The sequence below is a fragment of the Telmatherina bonti genome, assembly GCF_933228915.1.
Source record: "Telmatherina bonti genome assembly, chromosome: 17".
Classification (NCBI taxonomy): domain Eukaryota; kingdom Metazoa; phylum Chordata; class Actinopteri; order Atheriniformes; family Telmatherinidae; genus Telmatherina; species Telmatherina bonti.
In genome coordinates this window covers 3630894-3655317 of record NC_136615.1, presented here as the reverse complement: position 1 = coordinate 3655317, position 24424 = coordinate 3630894, and the positions used below count along the sequence as shown (strand labels likewise).

The window sequence follows — 24424 nt, the reverse complement described above, 5'->3', positions numbered from 1 at the left end:
CACAAGACGTCCAACCCTGTCTCAGTCCACAAGACGTCCAACCCTGTCTCAGTCCACAAGACGTCCAACCTTGTCTCAGTCCAGTATTAAGGGAAAAAAAACTGCCTATTGCTCTAAACCAACCAAAGCAGTCCAGCATGATCTGGAGTCGTCTGATCAGAGGACGAGATTCTGGTCCACCTGTCCAGCTGCAGGTCACTAAGAGACGTCCCAACCTTCCCCTCCATTTAAACTGGTTAGAACGGGCCAGAACTGGTTGGGACTGGTTTAAACTGGTTAGAACTTGTCAGAACTGGTTGGGTCTGGTTTAAACTGGGTAGAATTGGTCAGAACTGATCAGGACTGGTTTAAACTGGTTTAAACAGGTTAGAACTGGTCAGAACTGGTTGGGACTGGTTTAGACTAGTTAGAACTGGTCAGAACTGGTTGGGACTGGTTTACACTGGTTAGAATAGATTGATCAGGTTAGAAATGCTTATGATCGGGTCAATCACCTTAACAGGCTCTGCACCAATCAGATGTGGTTATTTTTAGCTGTGGTGAGAACAAAGGTTGGTGTTGGTTGTAGGGGGTTTAGACCTCTGTGTGGGGGCGCCTGATGTGGTGAAAGTGTCTTGAAGTTGTCAGGATGTATTCCCTGATGGTGGAGAGAGATGACGGTAGAACAAGCTGTGGGGATGTGTTAGGCAACCCCCCCACAGAAAAACAATGCCTGGACCAAAGACGTCTCTGCTGCTGTAAATTGGAAGCAGGAGACGCTGAATGAAGCCTCTGTGTTTTTGTTGGGAAGCAGAAACACTCTCAGTCCTCGGCAGGACGACAGCTGGCAGCGAGCTGCAGCTGTCTGGCAGCCGCTTCGCTTCGCCTCCATGAGAACCAATCACACGCTGGAAGCCAGGACAGGGGGGCGGTCCTCTGAGGATACACTGGTGGAAAGGACTGAAACCAGTCCGTCATTAAACCAGTTCATCATGAAACCAGTAACCGTCTCCAGACGTTGACCCTCCATAAACGTAACCTTGGAGGGACATGAACATCACTGATACATGTCCTGTGTCCTCCAACATGTCCTGCAACGTGTCCTGTGTCCTCCAACATGTCCTGTGCCCTCCCCAACATGTCCCCCAACGTGTCCTGTGTCCTCCAACATGTCCCCCAACGTGTCCTGTAACATGTCCTATAACACGTCCTGTGTCCTGTCCTATAATGCGTCCTGTGTTCTGCAATGTGTCCTGAAACAAGTCCTGTGTCCTATAACGTGTCCTATAACACGTCCTGTATCCTGCAACATGTCCTGTGTCCTATAACGTGTCCTATAACATGTCCTGTGTCCTGCAACGTGTCCTTTATCATGTCCTGTGTCCTATAACATGTCCTGTGTCCTGCAACGTGTCCTTTATCATGTCCTGTGTCCTATATTGTGTCCTATAACATGTCCTGTGTCCTGCAACGTGTCCTTTATCATGTCCTGTGTCCTATAACATGTCCTGTGTCCTGCAACGTGTCCTTTATCATGTCCTGTGTCCTATAACATGTCCTGTGTCCTGCAACATGTCCTTTATCATGTCCTGTGTCCTATATTGTGTCCTATAACATGTCCTGTGTCCTGCAACATATCGGGAGATTTTACGTCAATTCCAGACCAAATGATCCAAGGTAATTGCTGCCTGTCATGGACTGAGACCACTGGTGGACCTGGTTCTTTGGTTGGGACATTTTAATCAGGTTTACACTCTGCAGCTGGATCCAGATTTCAGTCAAGTCACAGAGCTTTATTCAGGACTTGAATCCAGGTTTTTCATGAGAACATGTCTTAGGAGGAACCCGGTCCAGCATGTGGGGATCTGACAAAACATTAGGTCTTGGCTCGTCCCACAATCCGGTTGGACCAGCTCTGACAGTTCCAGGACTTTCTCATGCTCTGAATCCGGTTTTATGTCTGCTGTGGGACAAACATGGTTTCCAAGATCCAGTTTACATCATCAGTAAGTGTCCTTCAGGGTCTAGGGGAGACCATTGGATCTATTAATAGTAAACCTGGACAGAGTGTCTGGGACACGTCAAACCCTGAGACTTCCTCCAGACACCCCCTCATCTGCTGACACATCGGTTCAGGTCCAGTTTCTGACAAAGTCCAGGCCATGAACCAATTAGAGCTGCTCAGACACCCAGAGTCAGCTGAACGCTGGAACAGTCAAAATCACAGAGGACGTCTTAGATTCAGAGGACACATCCTGCAGCTCAGTCCTGGTCCAGGAAAGCCAGATACCTTCACAGGGCGGCCGCAGCTCAGACCTGATCAAACACTGACCCCAAGTGGTTCAGTTCTCACATTACAGCCCAGGGAGACACGATGAAGAGGACGGTGGTGGGGGCGATGAAGAGGACGGTGGTGGAGGCGATGAAGAGGACGGTGGTGGGGGCGATGAAGAGGACGGTGGTGGGGGCGATGAAGAGGACGGTGGTGGGGGCGATGAAGAGGACGGTGGTGGGGGCGATGAAGAGGACGGTGGTGGGGGCGATGAAGAGGACGGTGGTGGGGGCGATGAAGAGGACGGTGGTGGGGGCGATGAAGAGGACGGTGGTGGGGGTGATGAAGAGGACGGTGGTGGAGGCGATGAAGAGGACGGTGGTGGGGGCGATGAAGAGGACGGTGGTGGGGGCGATGAAGAGGACGGTGGTGGGGGCGATGAAGAGGACGGTGGTGGGGGCGATGAAGAGGACGGTGGTGGAGGCGATGAAGAGGACGGTGGTGGAGGCGATGAAGAGGACGGTGGTGGAGGCGATGAAGAGGACGGTGGTGGGGGCGATGAAGAGGACGGTGGTGGAGGCGATGAAGAGGACGGTGGTGGAGGCGATGAAGAGGACGGTGGTGGAGGCGATGAAGAGGACGGTGGTGGAGGCGATGAAGAGGACGGTGGTGGGGGCGATGAAGAGGACGGTGGTGGAGGCGATGAAGAGGACGGTGGTGGAGGCGATGAAGAGGACGGTGGTGGAGGCGATGAAGAGGACGGTGGTGGAGGCGATGAAGAGGACGGTGGTGGAGGCGATGAAGAGGACGGTGGTGGAGGCGATGAAGAGGACGGTGGTGGAGGCGATGAAGAGGACGGTGGTGGGGGCGATGAAGAGGACGGTGGTGGGGGCGATGAAGAGGACGGTGGTGGGGGCGATGAAGAGGACGGTGGTGGGGGCGATGAAGAGGACGGTGGTGGGGGCGATGAAGAGGACGGTGGTGGAGGCGATGAAGAGGACGGTGGTGGGGGCGATGAAGAGGACGGTGGTGGAGGCGATGAAGAGGACGGTGGTGGAGGCGATGAAGAGGACGGTGGCGGAGGCGATGAAGAGGACGGTGGCGGAGGCGATGAAGAGGACGGTGGTGGGGGCGATGAAGAGGACGGTGGTGGGGGCGATGAAGAGGACGGTGGTGGAGGCGATGAAGAGGACGGTGGTGGAGGCGATGAAGAGGACGGTGGTGGAGGCGATGAAGAGGACGGTGGTGGAGGCGATGAAGAGGACGGTGGTGGAGGCGATGAAGAGGACGGTGGTGGGGGCGATGAAGAGGACGGTGGTGGAGGCGATGAAGAGGACGGTGGTGGGGGCGATGAAGAGGACGGTGGTGGGGGCGATGAAGAGGACGGTGGTGGAGGCGATGAAGTGTTAAAATCAAACTTTATTTGAGTGAAAAACATTTCAGAATGCAGTTAGAGTCTTTGACCAGATCGTGTCTCCAGTCCTGACGGGGTCTCAGAGACCTCTAAACCTGGAGACCAAGTCCTCAGTCCTGGTCCTTCTCAGGTCCAGACAGGAGTCCAGCTCACACTGGACTGGAGTCCACCAATCAGAACGTCACCACTTTTGAGAGTTTGGGTCTGGACGTCCTGACGGGGATGGAGACGTCTTCGTGGTCGGCGCTCATGTTGTTGGACAACCAGCCGACGGTGACGGAGCGAGCTGGAGGACGACAGGACAGCCGTCACCCAGGACATCAGGAATCTGGTCTCCAGTCATTACCCATCCATCATCCATCCACCCATCCATCCATCATCCATCCTTCATCCGTCCATCATCCATCCACCCATCCTTCATCCGTCCATCATCCATCCACCCATCATCCATCCTTCATCCATCCTCCATCATCCATCCACCCATCCTTCATCCGTCCATCATCCATCCACCCATCCATCCATCATCCATCCTTCATCCATCCTCCCATCCATCCACCCATCCTTCATCCGTCCATCATCCATCCACCCATCCATCATCCATCCACCCATCCATCCATCATCCATCCTTCATCCATCCTCCATCATCCATCCACCCATCCTTCATCCATCCTTCATCCATCCTCCCATCCATCCACCCATCCTTCATCCGTCCATCATCCATCCACCCATCCATCATCCATCCACCCATCATCCATCCTTCATCCATCCTCCATCCACCCATCCTTCATCCGTCCATCATCCATCCACCCATCCTTCATCCGTCCATCATCCATCCACCCATCCATCCATCATCCATCCTCCATCATCCATCCACCCATCCTTCATCCGTCCATCATCCATCCACCCATCCATCCTTCATCCATCCATCCATCCATCCACCCATCCATCCTTCATCCATCCTCCATCATCCATCCACCCATCCATCCTTCATCCATCCACCCATCCATCCATCATCCATCCATCCATCCACCCATCCATCCATTCATCCACCCATCCATCCTTCATCCATCCATCCATCCATCCATCCACCCATCCATCCATCCTTCATCCATCCATCCATTCTTCATCCATCCATCCATCCATCCATCATCCATCCACCCATCCATCCACCCATCCATCCTTCATCCATCCATCATCCATCCATCCATCCTTCATCCATCCATCCATCCTCCATCATCCATCCATCCATCCTCCATCCATCCATCCATCCTCCATCATCCATCCATCCATCCATCCATCCTTCATCCATCCATCCTTCATCCATCATCATCCACCCATCCGTCATCCATCCATCATCCATCCACCCATCCATCCATCCATCATTCCATCATCCATCCATCTATCTATCCATCAATCCATCCTTCATCCATCCATCAATCCATCTGCCCATCCACCCATCCTAAACTTCTTTCAGGTGAACATGACACTTCGTGTTACTTCAACATGAATCAGCTGTTCTGGTTTCCATGCTCAGAACAACCAACATGCAGCAACGGACCTGAAGCCTGATGATCCGGACAATCCTTCTGGAAATGTTCCACCGATCCACAAAGCCGACAGCTGCCACCTGCAAACAGAGAAGTTTTACTGAGATCCAGTCGGGTCCAGCAGAAGCCTGGAATGCAACAGAAACACTTCCAACATGTCAGACGCAGAGAAAATTTATCTTTTTAAAAAAATAAATAAATAAATTACATAATAAATATCTTTGATTAATAAAATAGATATAGAGAGAAAGGATGAGGAAGAAAAAAATGATGGAAAGAAAGAAAAAGAAAAGAAGAAAACAAGGCACAGCAACTGCCACGTCTTCTCTCCAGAAATCTTCCATTTTTAGAGAATCAAGCATCTAAAGTTTCAAAGAAAACACAACAGACATCCTGAGTAAAAACCAGAAGTAACTACAGACAGAGCAGCAGCCAGTATATGTACAGTAACGTGCGTGTGTGTGTGTGTGTGTGTGTGTGTGTGTGTGTGTGTGTGTAGGGGAGTAGTTGTTTAACTAGGTATGTATGTGTGTAGAGGTGTGGGTATGTGTTTACTATATATTAGGGATGAGTTATGTTAGGTGATCAGGCAAATACAAGCCCACCCCCTCCTAAAGTTAGGGACAGAGCCCAGGACCCCATGTGCCCAAGAGTCACCCAGCCCCCCAGGGAAGACCTGGCCCAGCACCAGGGAGAGCAGGGCCAACCCAGACAGCCGCCCGCCGCAGTCCAGTGCCCGCCCCACCTCCCTACCACACCCACCCTGAGCCACCCCCACTCCAACCTGAGACTGGGGGTGGAAGTTCTGTGAAAGTGGCGAAGCAGCCCTGGAAATAGCGGTATCAGTCAGACATTCACCAGAACCCTCCCTCAATGGTAAACGTTGCATCAAACCACCAAAAAGCAACAAGTTACAAACAGGGCCTGGTGGGTAAGGAGCATAAAGCTGGAAATGATGCCTCAACTGTTTCAGAATTTTCAAGAAGACAGTAGGACGGGGTTTTTAATAAGGCTTGGACAAGAGGCCAGAGGAGGCCATAACTGGAAGTTTACTCCTCCATTCTATACCAGTCCAGATCAGAGGAGATGCATCAAGCTCGGATTGTTTGTAAACTGGCTGCCCAATAATACATAAAGTTGGGCACTGCAAGGCCTCCATCCTGCAGACTCTTCTGCAGTACTGGATGTTTTCCAGCCCAGATAAACTTTGAGAGTATTTGATTAAAAAAAAAGTTTTTGTTCCTTGGAAGAGGAACAGAAATCTGGGAACAATGCTCATGATGGAAAAAGTTCCAGCGCAGGAAGCCTGATTTTACTTTCTCCACAATTTGATGAAGTTATATTTATGAAGGCTGGGAAGAGACCGAGAAATATTGACACCCAAGTATCGAAACCTGTAGAGGTCCAATGGAAATGGTAGTGTGCCAGGGGGACTAATTTAGCAGCATCCTCAATGGGAAAGCATTCACTTTTGTTTATACTCAAAAAAAATTGAGAAAACACTCAAAGTAACGTTTTAGATCTGAAATAATAAAACATTTTTATTAAAGGGCTTTGTACTACTAAGCCCTTAACCGGCCGGGACCACGGCGTAGTAGAACTACTAAGCCCTTAACCGGCCGGGACCACGGCGTAGTAGAACTACTAAGCCCTTAACCGGCCGGGACCACGGCGTAGTAGAACTACTAAGCCCTTAACCGGCCGGGACCACGGCGTAGTAGAACTACTAAGCCCTTAACCGGCCGGGACCACGGCGTAGTATAACTACGAAGCCCTTAACCGGCCGGGACCACGGCGTAGTATAACTACGAAGCCCTTAACCGGCCGGGACCACGGCGTAGTATAACTACTAAGCCCTTAACCGGCCGGGACCACGGCGTAGTATAACTACTAAGCCCTTAACCGGCCGGGACCACGGCGTAGTATAACTACTAAGCCCTTAACCGACCGGGACCACGGCGTAGTAGAACTACTAAGCCCTTAACCGGCCGGGACCACGGCGTAGTATAACTACTAAGCCCTTAACCGGCCGGGACCACGGCGTAGTAGAACTACTAAGCCCTTAACCGGCCGGGACCACGGCGTAGTAGAACTACTAAGCCCTTAACCGGCCGGGACCACGGCGTAGTATAACTACTAAGCCCTTAACCGGCCGGGACCACGGCGTAGTATAACTACTAAGCCCTTAACCGGTCGGGACCACGGCGTAGTAGAACTACTAAGCCCTTAACCGGCCGGGACCACGGCATAGTAGAACTACTAAGCCCTTAACCGGCCGGGACCACGGCGTAGTATAACTACTAAGCCCATAACCGGCCGGGACCACGGCGTAGTAGAACTACTAAGCCCTTAACCGGCCGGGACCACGGCGTAGTATAACTACTAAGCCCTTAACCGGTCGGGACCACGGCGTAGTATAACTACTAAGCCCTTAACCGGCCGGGACCACGGCGTAGTATAACTACTAAGCCCATAACCCAGGGGTGTCCACACTACAGCCCGCGGGCCAACTGCAGCCTGCCGTCCATTTTTAATTGGCCGGCTTGAATTTTTAAAAATAGAATAGAACATGGCCCACGCTTCAACTTTTGCCTGAGTGTATTGCACTTCTCAGTTTTAACACCAGGGGGAGCTACTGTTGATCAAGGCAGTTGCTCCAGCAAAAAGGACCAGAGGTCAAAGAAGCAGAGAAGAAATTTACCCCAAATTGCTCAACATGGCAGAACCAAAGAAGCAAAAGGTAGAAAGTTTGTGCAGAAAATTTCGGACACGGTGGGAGAGTGAATATTTCTTCAAAGAATGTAAGGGGAAGTGCGGCTGTTTGATCTGCACTGAAACGGTGGCAGTTATGAAAGAGTATAATGTACGACGTCATTATGAGGCCAAACATCAGGCCTATGCATCTGACACTGGTGCTGAGCGAGAACAGAAAGTAAAGCAAATGGTAGCTAACCTGCAGGCTCAGCAACAGTATTTTTTCGTGCTCAAAAAGTCCAGGAAAGGGCTACAATAGCCAGCTATGACGTTGCCCAACTCATCGCAAGACATGGCAAGCCTTTTTCAGATGGAGACCTTATAAAACACTGCCTCGTTAAAGTCGCCGAAATAATGTGCCCGGAAAAAGTGCAGGAGTTCAACAACATCAGCATTTCCAGAAATACAGTTATGCGACGCATTGAAGACTTGCCAGCCAACATTAAACTGCAACTGTCTGATAAAGCTAGTTCTTCTGATTTTTACTCCATCGCATGCGATGAGAGCACTGATGCCACAGACACCGCACAGCTGCTAATATTTTTGCGAGGAGTGGACGAGAACTTTGGAGTTACAGAAGAGCTGCTCGATCTTAAGAGTCTAAAAGGCACAACAACGGGTATGGATATTTTTGAAGCTGTGTCAGACTCAATTGACAAAACAGGACTTAAATGGGACAAGCTTTGTGGAGTTACCACAGACGGGGCTCCAGCTATGGCAGGTGCACACAAAGGAATGGCATCTCTGATGTGCGCCAAGGTGAAAGAGACCGGAGGAGAGGCTGCACTGTATTGTTCACCAAGAAGCCCTTTGTGCCAAGACAGTAGATCTTGGAGATGGAATGAACACAGTTGTGAAAACTGTTCATATAATTCGTGCAAGAGGACTGTACCACAGAGAATTTCAGGCTTTCCTTTCTGATGTGGATGCTGAGTATGGGGATCTACTCTACCACGCGGATGTGCGCTGGCTAAGCCGCGGCGCTGTGCTGAAGCGTTTTTACTCCCTGAGGTCAGAAATTGACCAGTTTTTGAAAGAGAAGGACCGACCACTTCATGAGCTGAATGACCCTCTGTGGTTGGCAGACCTAGCATTTTTAGTTGATCTTACTGATCATTTCACCACCCTGAGCAAGAGCCTACAAGGAAAACAGCAGCTTGTACCACAACTTTATGCGCACATGAAAGCATTTTGTGTGAAGCTCAATCTCTTTGAGACACAACTGCGCAACTTCAACGTTGTGCACTTCCCCGCACTGTCCGAGATCAGAACTGCTTCCACTGCTAAAGAAGGGAAATACGTGTCTGTGATTACATGTCTCCCAACAGAATTCAGACAGCGCTTCCAGGATTTTTCTGTCATTGAAAAAGAAATGAAGCTATTTGCGACTCCTTTCTTGGTGGATGCCGAAGAAGTTGAAGAGAATCTGCAATTAGAACTCATCGAAATCCAGTGTGATGATTCTCTGAAGAATCAACATCAGCATCTTTCCCGCCCCGAGTTCTACCGGAGCTTGGAAAAGGAAAAGTTTCCTCTGATGAGACGAGACGCGAAAAGAATGATCAGTCTGTTTGGCTCAACATACATATGTGAGCAAACATTTTCTCTGTTAACACTGAACAAAGGCAGAATGAGAACCAAAATAACCGACAGCTATCTCCATGATGTCCTTCGCATCTCAACCACGAAGTTTACTCCAGACCTACCAGCCATCCTTCAGTCCAAAGCGCAGCATCACTGCTCCCACTGAGTGCAATGCCGTTCAAGCTTTACGTGAGTAAAATATATTCCACAGTACCGTGTACTAATAAGCATGCATGTACAGGTAGGCTACACATGCGACAAATATCAATAATGCGCATTCATTCTGTCGCTACCCTGCTTTTGCGCACCATTTTCTTATATGCGTTTTTCTTGTTAACACACAGAGTACACACTGTTGTGCACAGTGCACACACTGCACACGCAAAGTCAGCTGATCTCATCTGATGAAGATTTGCTCCTTGATCAAGTGAATTTGTTCAGATTTTTGGCACGAATGGCGTCGGAGCAGCACCGCAGCTGGATGGCCCGATTTGCATACCCACCAGAATAATTTGCTAAAATTACATGCACTCCTGTTATTAAGTCCAGTTCAGTCTGTTAATGTTGATAACCGTTTCAAACGAACGTTAATAGGTGTGTTGCTAACCCTAATAACTTAAATAACAAGCTTGAAATGTCGCTGTCCCATTTTCCACTTTGTTTTTTCTCTGTACTGTAAATCTTCTGTCTAAGAAGAAATCTGAGGCTGCTAAGAATGAGCTACCAAAGCTTTTTCTGAATAAATCAGTTAATATCCATGTATGGAAAGCTGTGATGAAGGCAGTTCTGTTTTCAATTATATTCAAAATGATAACATATTTGTCCACTTTTAATTGATTTTTCTAACTTTAATACGCTAAAGTAAAGGCTATATAGCTAATTTCTAGTAAGTGGCCCAGTCCCTTGTATATTTTTATACATGTGGCCCTCGATGAAAAAAGTTTGTCAACCCCTGCCTTAACCGGTCGGGACCACGGCGTGGTATAACTACTATATGTTACACACTATAACAGTGGAGGTGATGGAGTCTACGTGTTTAGCCACGGTGGAGGTGATGGAGTCTACGTGTTTAGCCACGGAGGAGGTGATGGAGTCTACGTGTTTAGCCACGGTGGAGGTGATGGAGTCTACGTGTTTAGCCACGGTGGAGGTGATGGAGTCTACGTGTTTAGCCACGGTGGAGGTGATGGAGTCTACGTGTTTAGCCACGGAGGAGGTGATGGAGTCTACGTGTTTAGCCACGGAGGAGGTGATGGAGTCTACGTGTTTAGCCACGGAGGAGGTGATGGAGTCTACGTGTTTAGCCACGGTGGAGGTGATGGAGTCTACGTGTTTAGCCACGGTGGAGGTGATGGAGTCTACGTGTTTAGCCACGGTGGAGGTGATGGAGTCTACGTGTTTAGCCACGGTGGAGGTGATGGAGTCTACGTGTTTAGCCACGGAGGAGGTGATGGAGTCTACGTGTTTAGCCACGGAGGAGGTGATGGAGTCTACGTGTTTAGCCACGGAGGAGGTGATGGAGTCTACGTGTTTAGCCACGGAGGAGGTGATGGAGTCTACGTGTTTAGCCACGGTGGAGGTGATGGAGTCTACGTGTTTAGCCACGGAGGAGGTGATGGAGTCTACGTGTTTAGCCACGGAGGAGGTGATGGAGTCTACGTGTTTAGCCACGGAGGAGGTGATGGAGTCTACGTGTTTAGCCACGGAGGAGGTGATGGAGTCTACGTGTTTAGCCACGGTGGAGGTGATGGAGTCTACGTGTTTAGCCACGGAGGAGGTGATGGAGTCTACGTGTTTAGCCACGGAGGAGGTGATGGAGTCTACGTGTTTAGCCACGGAGGAGGTGATGGAGTCTACGTGTTTAGCCACGGTGGAGGTGATGGAGTCTACGTGTTTAGCCACGGTGGAGGTGATGGAGTCTACGTGTTTGGCCACGGAGGAGGTGATGGAGTCTACGTGTTTGGCCACGGTGGAGGTGATGGAGTCTACGTGTTTGGCCACGGTGGAGGTGATGGAGTCTACGTGTTTAGCCACGGTGGAGGTGATGGAGTCTACGTGTTTAGCCACGGTGGAGGTGATGGAGTCTAGGTGTTTAGCCACGGAGGAGGTGATGGAGTCTAGGTGTTTAGCCACGGAGGAGGTGATGGAGTCTACGTGTTTAGCCACGGTGGAGGTGATGGAGTCTACGTGTTTAGCCACGGTGGAGGTGATGGAGTCTACGTGTTTAGCCACGGAGGAGGTGATGGAGTCTACGTGTTTAGCCACGGAGGAGGTGATGGAGTCTACGTGTTTAGCCACGGAGGAGGTGATGGAGTCTACGTGTTTAGCCACGGAGGAGGTGATGGAGTCTACGTGTTTGGCCACGGAGGAGGTGATGGAGTCTACGTGTTTGGCCACGGAGGAGGTGATGGAGTCTACGTGTTTGGCCACGGAGGAGGTGATGGAGTCTACGTGTTTGGCCACGGAGGAGGTGATGGAGTCTACGTGTTTGGCCACGGAGGAGGTGATGGAGTCTACGTGTTTGGCCACGGAGGAGGTGATGGAGTCTACGTGTTTGGCCACGGAGGAGGTGATGGAGTCTACGTGTTTGGCCACGGAGGAGGTGATGGAGTCTACGTGTTTGGCCACGGAGGAGGTGATGGAGTCTACGTGTTTGGCCACGGAGGAGGTGATGGAGTCTACGTGTTTGGCCACGGAGGAGGTGATGGAGTCTACGTGTTTGGCCACGGAGGAGGTGATGGAGTCTACGTGTTTGGCCACGGAGGAGGTGATGGAGTCTACGTGTTTGGCCACGGAGGAGGTGATGGAGTCTACGTGTTTGGCCACGGAGGAGGTGATGGAGTCTACGTGTTTGGCCACGGAGGAGGTGATGGAGTCTACGTGTTTGGCCACGGAGGAGGTGATGGAGTCTACGTGTTTGGCCACGGAGGAGGTGATGGAGTCTACGTGTTTGGCCACGGAGGAGGTGATGGAGTCTACGTGTTTGGCCACGGAGGAGGTGATGGAGTCTACGTGTTTGGCCACGGAGGAGGTGATGGAGTCTACGTGTTTGGCCACGGAGGAGGTGATGGAGTCTACGTGTTTGGCCACGGAGGAGGTGATGGAGTCTACGTGTTTGGCCACGGAGGAGGTGATGGAGTCTACGTGTTTGGCCACGGAGGAGGTGATGGAGTCTACGTGTTTGGCCACGGAGGAGGTGATGGAGTCTACGTGTTTGGCCACGGAGGAGGTGATGGAGTCTACGTGTTTGGCCACGGAGGAGGTGATGGAGTCTACGTGTTTGGCCACGGAGGAGGTGATGGAGTCTACGTGTTTGGCCACGGAGGAGGTGATGGAGTCTACGTGTTTGGCCACGGAGGAGGTGATGGAGTCTACGTGTTTGGCCACGGAGGAGGTGATGGAGTCTACGTGTTTGGCCACGGAGGAGGTGATGGAGTCTACGTGTTTGGCCACGGAGGAGGTGATGGAGTCTACGTGTTTGGCCACGGAGGAGGTGATGGAGTCTACGTGTTTGGCCACGGAGGAGGTGATGGAGTCTACGTGTTTGGCCACGGAGGAGGTGATGGAGTCTACGTGTTTGGCCACGGAGGAGGTGATGGAGTCTACGTGTTTGGCCACGGAGGAGGTGATGGAGTCTACGTGTTTGGCCACGGAGGAGGTGATGGAGTCTACGTGTTTGGCCACGGAGGAGGTGATGGAGTCTACGTGTTTGGCCACGGAGGAGGTGATGGAGTCTACGTGTTTGGCCACGGAGGAGGTGATGGAGTCTACGTGTTTGGCCACGGAGGAGGTGATGGAGTCTACGTGTTTGGCCACGGAGGAGGTGATGGAGTCTACGTGTTTGGCCACGGAGGAGGTGATGGAGTCTACGTGTTTGGCCACGGAGGAGGTGATGGAGTCTACGTGTTTGGCCACGGAGGAGGTGATGGAGTCTACGTGTTTGGCCACGGAGGAGGTGATGGAGTCTACGTGTTTGGCCACGGAGGAGGTGATGGAGTCTACGTGTTTGGCCACGGAGGAGGTGATGGAGTCTACGTGTTTGGCCACGGAGGAGGTGATGGAGTCTACGTGTTTGGCCACGGAGGAGGTGATGGAGTCTACGTGTTTGGCCACGGTGGAGGTGATGGAGTCTACGTGTTTGGCCACGGTGGAGGTGATGGAGTCTACGTGTTTGGCCACGGTGGAGGTGATGGAGTCTACGTGTTTGGCCACGGTGGAGGTGATGGAGTCTACGTGTTTGGCCACGGTGGAGGTGATGGAGTCTACGTGTTTGGCCACGGTGGAGGTGATGGAGTCTACGTGTTTGGCCACGGTGGAGGTGATGGAGTCTACGTGTTTGGCCACGGTGGAGGTGATGGAGTCTACGTGTTTGGCCACGGTGGAGGTGATGGAGTCTACGTGTTTGGCCACGGTGGAGGTGATGGAGTCTACGTGTTTGGCCACGGAGGAGGTGATGGAGTCTACGTGTTTGGCCACGGAGGAGGTGATGGAGTCTACGTGTTTGGCCACGGAGGAGGTGATGGAGTCTACGTGTTTGGCCACGGAGGAGGTGATGGAGTCTACGTGTTTGGCCACGGAGGAGGTGATGGAGTCTACGTGTTTGGCCACGGTGGAGGTGATGGAGTCTACGTGTTTGGCCACGGTGGAGGTGATGGAGTCTACGTGTTTGGCCACGGTGGAGGTGATGGAGTCTACGTGTTTGGCCACGGTGGAGGTGATGGAGTCTACGTGTTTGGCCACGGTGGAGGTGATGGAGTCTACGTGTTTGGCCACGGTGGAGGTGATGGAGTCTACGTGTTTGGCCACGGTGGAGGTGATGGAGTCTACGTGTTTGGCCACGGTGGAGGTGATGGAGTCTACGTGTTTGGCCACGGTGGAGGTGATGGAGTCTACGTGTTTGGCCACGGTGGAGGTGATGGAGTCTACGTGTTTAGCCACGGTGGAGGTGATGGAGTCTACGTGTTTAGCCACGGTGGAGGTGATGGAGTCTACGTGTTTAGCCACGGAGGAGGTGATGGAGTCTACGTGTTTAGCCACGGTGGAGGTGATGGAGTCTACGTGTTTAGCCACGGTGGAGGTGATGGAGTCTACGTGTTTAGCCACGGTGGAGGTGATGGAGTCTACGTGTTTAGCCACGGTGGAGGTGATGGAGTCTACGTGTTTAGCCACGGTGGAGGTGATGGAGTCTACGTGTTTAGCCACGGTGGAGGTGATGGAGTCTACGTGTTTAGCCACGGAGGAGGTGATGGAGTCTACGTGTTTAGCCACGGAGGAGGTGATGGAGTCTACGTGTTTAGCCACGGAGGAGGTGATGGAGTCTACGTGTTTGGCCACGGAGGAGGTGATGGAGTCTACGTGTTTGGCCACGGAGGAGGTGATGGAGTCTACGTGTTTGGCCACGGTGGAGGTGATGGAGTCTACGTGTTTAGCCACGGTGGAGGTGATGGAGTCTACGTGTTTGGCCACGGTGGAGGTGATGGAGTCTACGTGTTTGGCCACGGTGGAGGTGATGGAGTCTACGTGTTTAGCCACGGTGGAGGTGATGGAGTCTACGTGTTTAGCCACGGTGGAGGTGATGGAGTCTACGTGTTTAGCCACGGTGGAGGTGATGGAGTCTACGTGTTTAGCCACGGTGGAGGTGATGGAGTCTACGTGTTTAGCCACGGTGGAGGTGATGGAGTCTACGTGTTTAGCCACGGTGGAGGTGATGGAGTCTACGTGTTTAGCCACGGTGGAGGTGATGGAGTCTACGTGTTTAGCCACGGAGGAGGTGATGGAGTCTACGTGTTTAGCCACGGTGGAGGTGATGGAGTCTACGTGTTTGGCCACGGTGGAGGTGATGGAGTCTACGTGTTTAGCCACGGAGGAGGTGATGGAGTCTACGTGTTTGGCCACGGTGGAGGTGATGGAGTCTACGTGTTTGGCCACGGTGGAGGTGATGGAGTCTACGTGTTTGGCCACGGTGGAGGTGATGGAGTCTACGTGTTTAGCCACGGTGGAGGTGATGGAGTCTACGTGTTTGGCCACGGTGGAGGTGATGGAGTCTACGTGTTTAGCCACGGTGGAGGTGATGGAGTCTACGTGTTTAGCCACGGTGGAGGTGATGGAGTCTACGTGTTTAGCCACGGAGGAGGTGATGGAGTCTACGTGTTTAGCCACGGAGGAGGTGATGGAGTCTACGTGTTTAGCCACGGAGGAGGTGATGGAGTCTACGTGTTTAGCCACGGTGGAGGTGATGGAGTCTACGTGTTTAGCCACGGAGGAGGTGATGGAGTCTACGTGTTTAGCCACGGAGGAGGTGATGGAGTCTACGTGTTTAGCCACGGAGGAGGTGATGGAGTCTACGTGTTTAGCCACGGAGGAGGTGATGGAGTCTACGTGTTTAGCCACGGAGGAGGTGATGGAGTCTACGTGTTTAGCCACGGAGGAGGTGATGGAGTCTACGTGTTTAGCCACGGAGGAGGTGATGGAGTCTACGTGTTTAGCCACGGAGGAGGTGATGGAGTCTACGTGTTTAGCCACGGAGGAGGTGATGGAGTCTACGTGTTTAGCCACGGAGGAGGTGATGGAGTCTACGTGTTTAGCCACGGAGGAGGTGATGGAGTCTACGTGTTTAGCCACGGTGGAGGTGATGGAGTCTACGTGTTTAGCCACGGAGGAGGTGATGGAGTCTACGTGTTTAGCCACGGTGGAGGTGATGGAGTCTACGTGTTTAGCCACGGAGGAGGTGATGGAGTCTACGTGTTTAGCCACGGTGGAGGTGATGGAGTCTACGTGTTTAGCCACGGTGGAGGTGATGGAGTCTACGTGTTTAGCCACGGAGGAGGTGATGGAGTCTACGTGTTTAGCCACGGTGGAGGTGATGGAGTCTACGTGTTTAGCCACGGTGGAGGTGATGGAGTCTACGTGTTTAGCCACGGTGGAGGTGATGGAGTCTACGTGTTTAGCCACGGTGGAGGTGATGGAGTCTACGTGTTTAGCCACGGTGGAGGTGATGGAGTCTACGTGTTTAGCCACGGAGGAGGTGATGGAGTCTACGTGTTTAGCCACGGAGGAGGTGATGGAGTCTACGTGTTTAGCCACGGAGGAGGTGATGGAGTCTACGTGTTTAGCCACGGAGGAGGTGATGGAGTCTACGTGTTTAGCCACGGAGGAGGTGATGGAGTCTACGTGTTTAGCCACGGAGGAGGTGATGGAGTCTACGTGTTTAGCCACGGAGGAGGTGATGGAGTCTACGTGTTTAGCCACGGTGGAGGTGATGGAGTCTACGTGTTTAGCCACGGTGGAGGTGATGGAGTCTACGTGTTTAGCCACGGAGGAGGTGATGGAGTCTACGTGTTTAGCCACGGTGGAGGTGATGGAGTCTACGTGTTTAGCCACGGTGGAGGTGATGGAGTCTACGTGTTTAGCCACGGTGGAGGTGATGGAGTCTACGTGTTTAGCCACGGTGGAGGTGATGGAGTCTACGTGTTTAGCCACGGTGGAGGTGATGGAGTCTACGTGTTTAGCCACGGTGGAGGTGATGGAGTCTACGTGTTTAGCCACGGAGGAGGTGATGGAGTCTACGTGTTTAGCCACGGAGGAGGTGATGGAGTCTACGTGTTTAGCCACGGTGGAGGTGATGGAGTCTACGTGTTTAGCCACGGAGGAGGTGATGGAGTCTACGTGTTTAGCCACGGAGGAGGTGATGGAGTCTACGTGTTTAGCCACGGTGGAGGTGATGGAGTCTACGTGTTTAGCCACGGTGGAGGTGATGGAGTCTACGTGTTTAGCCACGGTGGAGGTGATGGAGTCTACGTGTTTAGCCACGGAGGAGGTGATGGAGTCTACGTGTTTAGCCACGGTGGAGGTGATGGAGTCTACGTGTTTAGCCACGGTGGAGGTGATGGAGTCTACGTGTTTAGCCACGGTGGAGGTGATGGAGTCTACGTGTTTAGCCACGGTGGAGGTGATGGAGTCTACGTGTTTGGCCACGGTGGAGGTGATGGAGTCTACGTGTTTAGCCACGGTGGAGGTGATGGAGTCTACGTGTTTAGCCACGGAGGAGGTGATGGAGTCTACGTGTTTAGCCACGGAGGAGGTGATGGAGTCTACGTGTTTAGCCACGGTGGAGGTGATGGAGTCTACGTGTTTAGCCACGGTGGAGGTGATGGAGTCTACGTGTTTAGCCACGGTGGAGGTGATGGAGTCTACGTGTTTAGCCACGGAGGAGGTGATGGAGTCTACGTGTTTAGCCACGGAGGAGGTGATGGAGTCTACGTGTTTAGCCACGGTGGAGGTGATGGAGTCTACGTGTTTAGCCACGGAGGAGGTGATGGAGAGATCGGAGAAAGCGCTTGGTTCCTCTGCAGTCATGCTCTTTCCAGATTTTTCCGATGACAGGAGCCTCCAGTGGAAGTGATGGTAATTAAACACAAAGCAGTTCCACCAAAACGTAGAGAACAAGTATTGCTGGCGAACGCCACGCGTCCACCACACCGTTCGACACCGAGGCCTTTTAACGTTTATTTTTTTTATTTTGCACAAATGCTTTTGGTTCATTCTTCTTTGTTGGTGTCGCTGTTTGTCCAGACGTGCTTTGGCAGGTCAGAGTTGCCATGGAGAAAATAGCCTGGCAATGGCGGGTTTTGTACGTACGGCGGTTTTACAAGTGAGGCGCCCGGTCTTCAGGAACCTGGACCAGAACTACAGAGCAGCTCATCTGCTCCGACACAGAGAGATTTCCCTAGAATTCAGATTATTAGCTCCATCATCAACCATGTGATTTAAAAGGCGTGGAGCGAAGAGCAGAGGACCAATCAGAGAGGAGGTGTGTGTGTGTGTGTGTGTGTGTGTGTGTGTGTGTACCTCCAGCGTAGAGTCCTTTAGGATTATCAGGACAGGACCGAGACAGGTGACCCGTCTGACCACAGGTGAAACACTTAGCGAATGGATAGTCACCTGCAGGAAACACAGAGTCAGAGTCAGGACCAGGACCAGGACCAGGACCTTTGTTAGAAGCTGCAGGTTTGGTCCAGATTCTCACCCAGAGCTGGGTCCACCTTAGCTCTGCATTTGTGGATTTCATGTTCAGTGGATCCACATCGGTAGCAGATCCCCCGACCCATCTCCTGGTCTCGGTCCGCCTCCGGACAGTCAGCCAATCCATGACCAGGTTTCCTGCAGTTGAAGCAGAGCTGAAGAGACGTGGTGAGGGGGCGGAGCCAGGAAGAAAATGGCAGAAAGGTGGCGGGGATCAATACATCTGATCAAATGTGATCTTGATGAGACAAGTTGATGAGAACGGATTATGTCAACAGATATAACCAAGTCTCCAAATGGAGACGCAGACAGACGCAGACATATGCAGACAGAGACGCAGACATATGCAGACAGAGACGCAGACATATGCAGACAGAGACGCAGACATATGCAGACAGAGACGCAGACATATGCAGACGGAGACGTAGACAGATGCAGACAGAGACGCAGACAGAGACGCAGACATATGCAGACAGAGACGCAGACATATGCAGACAGAGACGCAGACATATGCAGACAGAGACGCAGACATATGCAGACAGAGACGCAGACATATGCAGACAGAGACGCAGACATATGCAGACAGAGACGTAGACATACGCAGACAGAGACGCAGACATATGCAGACGGAGACGTAGACAGATGCAGACAGAGACGCAGACAGAGACGCAGACATATGCAGACAGAGACGCAGACATATGCAGACAGAGACGCAGACATATGCAGACAGAGACGCAGACATATGCAGACAGAGACGCAGACATATGCAGACAGAGACGCAGACATATGCAGACAGAGACGCAGACATATGCAGACAGAGACGCAGACAGATGCAGACAGAGACGTAGACAGATGCAGACAGACGCAGACATACGCAGACAGAGACGCAGACATATGCAGACAGAGACGTAGACAGATGCAGACAGACGCAGACATACGCAGACAGAGACGCAGACATACGCAGACAGAGACGCAGACATATGCAGACAGAGACGCAGACATATGCAGACAGACGCAGACAGAGACGCAGACAGATGCAGATGGAGACGCAGACAGATGCAGACAGAGACGCAGACAGATGCAGATGGAGACGCAGACAGAGACGCAGACAGATGCAGATGGAGATGCAGACAGAAACGCAGACAGAGACGCAGACAGATGCAGACGGAGACACAGACAGAAACGCAGACAGATGCAGACAGAGACGCAGACATATGCAGACAGACGCAGACAGAGACGCAGACAGATGCAGATGGAGACGCAGACAGATGCAGACAGAGACGCAGACAGATGCAGACGGAGACGCAGACAGAAACGCAGACAGATGCAGATGGAGATGCAGACAGAAACGCAGACAGAGACGCAGACAGATGCAGACGGAGACACAGACAGAAACGCAGACAGATGCAGACGGAGACGCAGACAGAAACGCAGACAGATGCAGACGGAGACGCAGACAGAAACGCAGACAGATGCAGATGGAGACGCAGACAGAAACGCAGACAGATGCAGACGGAGACGCAGACAGATGCAGACGGAGACGCAGACAGATGCAGACGGAGACGCAGACAGATGCAGACGGAGACGCAGACAGATGCAGACGGAGACGCAGACAGATGCAGATGGAGACGGAGACGCAGACAGATGCAGACGGAGACGCAGACAGAAACGCAGACAGATGCAGATGGAGACGCAGACAGAAACGCAGACAGATGCAGATGGAGACGCAGACAGAGACGCAGACAGATGCAGACGGAGACGCAGACAGATGCAGACAGATGCAGACGGAGACGCAGACAGAAACGCAGACAGATGCAGATGGAGACGCAGACAGAAACGCAGACAGATGCAGATGGAGACGCAGACAGAAACGCAGACAGATGCAGATGGAGACGCAGACAGAAACGCAGACAGATGCAGATGGAGACGCAGACAGATGCAGACGGAGACGCAGACAGATGCAGACGGAGACGCAGACAGATGCAGACGGAGACGCAGACAGATGCAGACGGAGACGCAGACGGAGACGCAGACAGATGCAGACGGAGACGCAGACAGAAACGCAGACAGATGCAGATGGAGACGCAGACAGAAACGCAGACAGATGCAGATGGAGACGCAGACAGAGACGCAGACAGATGCAGACGGAGACGCAGACAGAAGCAGACGGAGACGCAGACAGAAGCAGACGGAGACGCAGACAGATGCAGACGGAGACGCAGACAGATGCAGACGGAGACGCAGACAGATGCAGACGGAGACGCAGACAGATGCAGACGGAGACGCAGACAGATGCAGACGGAGACGCAGACAGATGCAGACGGAGACGCAGACAGAAGCAGACGGAGACGCAGACAGATGCAGACGGAGACGCAGACAGATGCAGACGGAGACGCAGACAGAAGCAGACGGAGACGCAGACAGAAGCAGACGGAGACGCAGACAGAAGCAGACGGAGACGCAGACAGATGCAGACGGAGACGCAGACAGATGCAGACGGAGACGCAGACAGATGCAGACGGAGACGCAGACGGAGACGCAGACATATGCAGACGGAGACGCAGACATATGCAGACGGAGACGCAGACAGATGCAGACGGAGACGCAGACAGATGCAGACGGAGACGCAGACAGATGCAGACGGAGACGCAGACAGAAACGCAGACAGAAACGCAGACGGAGACGCAGACAGAAACGCAGACAGATGCAGACGGAGACGCAGACAGAGACGCAGACAGATGCAGACGGAGACGCAGACAGATGCAGACGGAGACGCAGACAGAAACGCAGACGGAGACGCAGACAGATGCAGACGGAGACGCAGACAGATGCAGACGGAGACGCAGACAGATGCAGACGGAGACGCAGACAGATGCAGACGGAGACGCAGACAGATGCAGACGGAGACGCAGACAGATGCAGACGGAGACGCAGACAGAAACGCAGACAGATGCAGACGGAGACGCAGACAGATGCAGACGGAGACGCAGACAGAAACGCAGACAGATGCAGACGGAGACGCAGACAGATGCAGACGGAGACGCAGACAGATGCAGACGGAGACGCAGACAGAAACGCAGACAGATGCAGACGGAGACGCAGACAGATGCAGACGGAGACGCAGACAGAAACGCAGACGGAGACGCAGACAGATGCAGACGGAGACGCAGACAGATGCAGATGGAGACGCAGACAGATGCAGACGGAGACGCAGACAGATGCAGACGGAGACGCAGACAGATGCAGACGGAGACGCAGACAGATGCAGACGGAGACGCAGACAGAAACGCAGACAGATGCAGACGGAGACGCAGACAGATGCAGACGGAGACGCAGACAGATGCAGATGGAGACGCAGACAGATGCAGATGGAGACGCAGACAGATGCAGACGGAGACGCAGACGGAGACGCAGACCGATGCAGACGGAGACGCAGACAGTCTAGTAGACATAGACAGAACGTAGAAGCGCTCGATGCTGGTGACATCACTCACCATTTTATTCTTCTTGTCCTTCTGTCTTTTCATCCTCCTGTCCTCCCTTCTCTTGTCTTTCTTCAGGGCCTGCTCGACCTCCTCCCTAAGCCCCGCCCCCCTCGGTTCATTGTCCAGCACTTGTCCACTGTGCTGCAGATAGTCCAGGAAGCCGTTCACGTCCTCGCTAACATACTCCTTCTTCTTCTGGTTGGTCTTCTTCAGCGCCAGAGTGTTCTTCAGGTCCGATGCGCCGCCATCACCCCGACTTCCTCCTCTTCCTCTCAGCTGCCTCCAGGGTGTTGCCTCAGCTGGTTTGTGTCGGTGGACATTATTGGCTCTTGCCCACCTCGTCATGACTACCAGCCGGAGCCTGAAACAGAAGAAGAGGAGGGAGAGTTACGGATTTCTTCATCCCATAATAAGGCTGTTTTCTGACATTCAGGCTGCAGCTTCCAGATTTAAACATGAAAAGCTATAAATAAAAGTTAACAGCAGCTGTTTAGGAACAAACAGCTGGATCGATGTGGAAGAGGCTGCACGGTGGCGTAGCGGCTAGCACTAAGGCCTCACAGCAAGGTCACTGGTTCAAGCCTCGGCTGGAACGGAATGTTCCATGTCCCCGAGGATGAGGGTTCTCTCTGGGTTCTCCCACCATCCACAGACATGATGTTGGGTTAACTGGCTACTCTCAAATGTCCCTAGGTATCTGAATGGTTGTTTGTCTCACCTGTCCAGGTGTACCTGCCCCTCAACGATTCCTGGAATAGACTCCAAAAAAATGAGTAAAGAGGTGGAGCTGGGAGGGGGGGCTGTGAGCGTGGTTTTGGATGATTGACATCCATCACCTGTTGCTAAGAGCTAACCGGTTTGTGCTGCTCGCTGCCTTCTTAGTGGATGAAGGGGGAACTGCAGCTTCTGGCTTTACCTTTAAGAAGGTCTTGGCTGCAGCATGGAGAATGAGGCAGGGCTGGATATTGGGCGGGGTTAACTCCTCAACCCTCTCAACATTTTGATAGGATTAACCTTAACCCCCCCCGCCCATTGGACATCCAGTCCTGCCCTATTCTCCAGGCTGCAGGCGGAGGGTATCCTCAGCTTTTACCGCCGGAGGCTGCTGCTTGATATGTGGAGACAAAAAATGTTTCTCCCTAAGTCTGCACGGACTTCACAGATTTAACTTATGAAATGTTGAAATTATAACATACATACATCTTACCTTCACTGTAACATCCAACATAGAATATCAACTTTTTTCCTAACACATTGTTTACTGTATAAACAGAAAGGACCAGCTTTAACTCCAAACCCTGAGCAAAGAAACATTTTTTCCAATGAAATATCTTTGGTTTTAAGAATATATCTTTGTGAATATAACATAAACCAGATAAAATAAATTATTAGGCAGAAAATCTCATTCTTTGTGACAAAATAAATAATATAAATAAATATAATAAATTTTTAATAAGATCCACACATCCTTCCAAAACTAAAGAAAGAGATCTGAATGTTCAGAAAACCAAGACTATAAAACCAGAAGCACCTCATTTAAAATCCCTGCTCTCCAGATTTTCTCTTCAGAGAAGAATTTAATGCAGATTTCTGAGTTGTGTGGAGATAAATTATATGAATTAAGAAAAACTTGATAAAACATGTTGCATGAAAATTTACACAGCAAGAAAATGTATTCCTCTGACATGCTGAAGTTTTAAACTGCTTACAATGAAGCAGAAGGAATTTCCATTGTTCAGAAAGGATTTATCATCACGCCATCACCTAGCCGCTATGAGCTAGCCGCTATCAGCTAAACCCATCATGCTATCAGCTAGCCGCTATCAGCTAAAGACATCATGCTATCAGCTAGCCGGTATCAGCTAGCCGTTAGCCGCTTCCAGCTAGCCGTTAGGCTTCAGCATGTGCCAGTGTTTCGGGGTTAAACCATCTCTTTCCTCCAACAAAAAAAAACGACATTTAAGAATCTGTTCTTTATTTTCTATATGTTACTTTAACCATCAACGCGAGCTCAACGTTACCTGTTTATTTCAAGAAGTTCCTGTTTTAACCATAGGTTTTCCCCGGAAGTGCTCTTCTTCCTCTCCGGATTCGCGTTGGTTTTCACCTTCTTCAAGTGTTGTGTGCGTCCCCCCCCCCCCATAGGGTCCCCCCACAGGTCAAATGATGAACTACACAGCTGAGCTGAAAAGCTGAACGGGACTTTCTTGATCAAATTAATCTATTTTTAATGATTCGACAATCGAATTACAATAAAAGAGAAAAAACAAATGCAAATAAACACATTTTAATTAATTATAATACTGCTGATAGATATATTTTACTTTTTAAAATAAAAATTATGTACATATACATATATATATATATA

At 51.6% G+C, this 24424-nt stretch overlaps 1 protein-coding gene across 1 annotated transcript; it reads right to left on the bottom strand.

The window, feature by feature from the left end:
• Nucleotides 1–3652: 3652 nt before the first annotated feature.
• Nucleotides 3653–24150, bottom strand: zcchc9 (zinc finger, CCHC domain containing 9). The gene is made up of 6 exons (XM_079256117.1): nucleotides 24078–24150; nucleotides 22066–22417; nucleotides 18576–18726; nucleotides 18398–18490; nucleotides 5224–5292; nucleotides 3653–3951 (listed from the first exon to the last, which is right to left on the bottom strand). Exons 2-6 carry the CDS (start codon nucleotides 22399–22401, stop codon nucleotides 3839–3841), a joined length of 762 nt encoding a protein of 253 aa, XP_079112243.1. The 5' UTR covers nucleotides 22402–22417; nucleotides 24078–24150; the 3' UTR covers nucleotides 3653–3838.
• Nucleotides 24151–24424: the final 274 nt, after the last annotated feature.

Bases quoted from the DNA above. Each gene is read 5' to 3' on its own strand.
- zcchc9 (XM_079256117.1), bottom strand. From the start codon at position 22,401: ATGACGAGGTGGGCAAGAGCCAATAATGTCCACCGACACAAACCAGCT. The intron at 18,727-22,065 runs GTGAGTGATGTC...ACGTCTCTTCAG, and splicing joins AGGACAAGAAGAATAAAATG to CTCTGCTTCAACTGCAGGAA. The intron at 18,491-18,575 runs GTGAGAATCTGG...TGTTTCCTGCAG, and splicing joins TAAGGTGGACCCAGCTCTGG to GTGACTATCCATTCGCTAAG.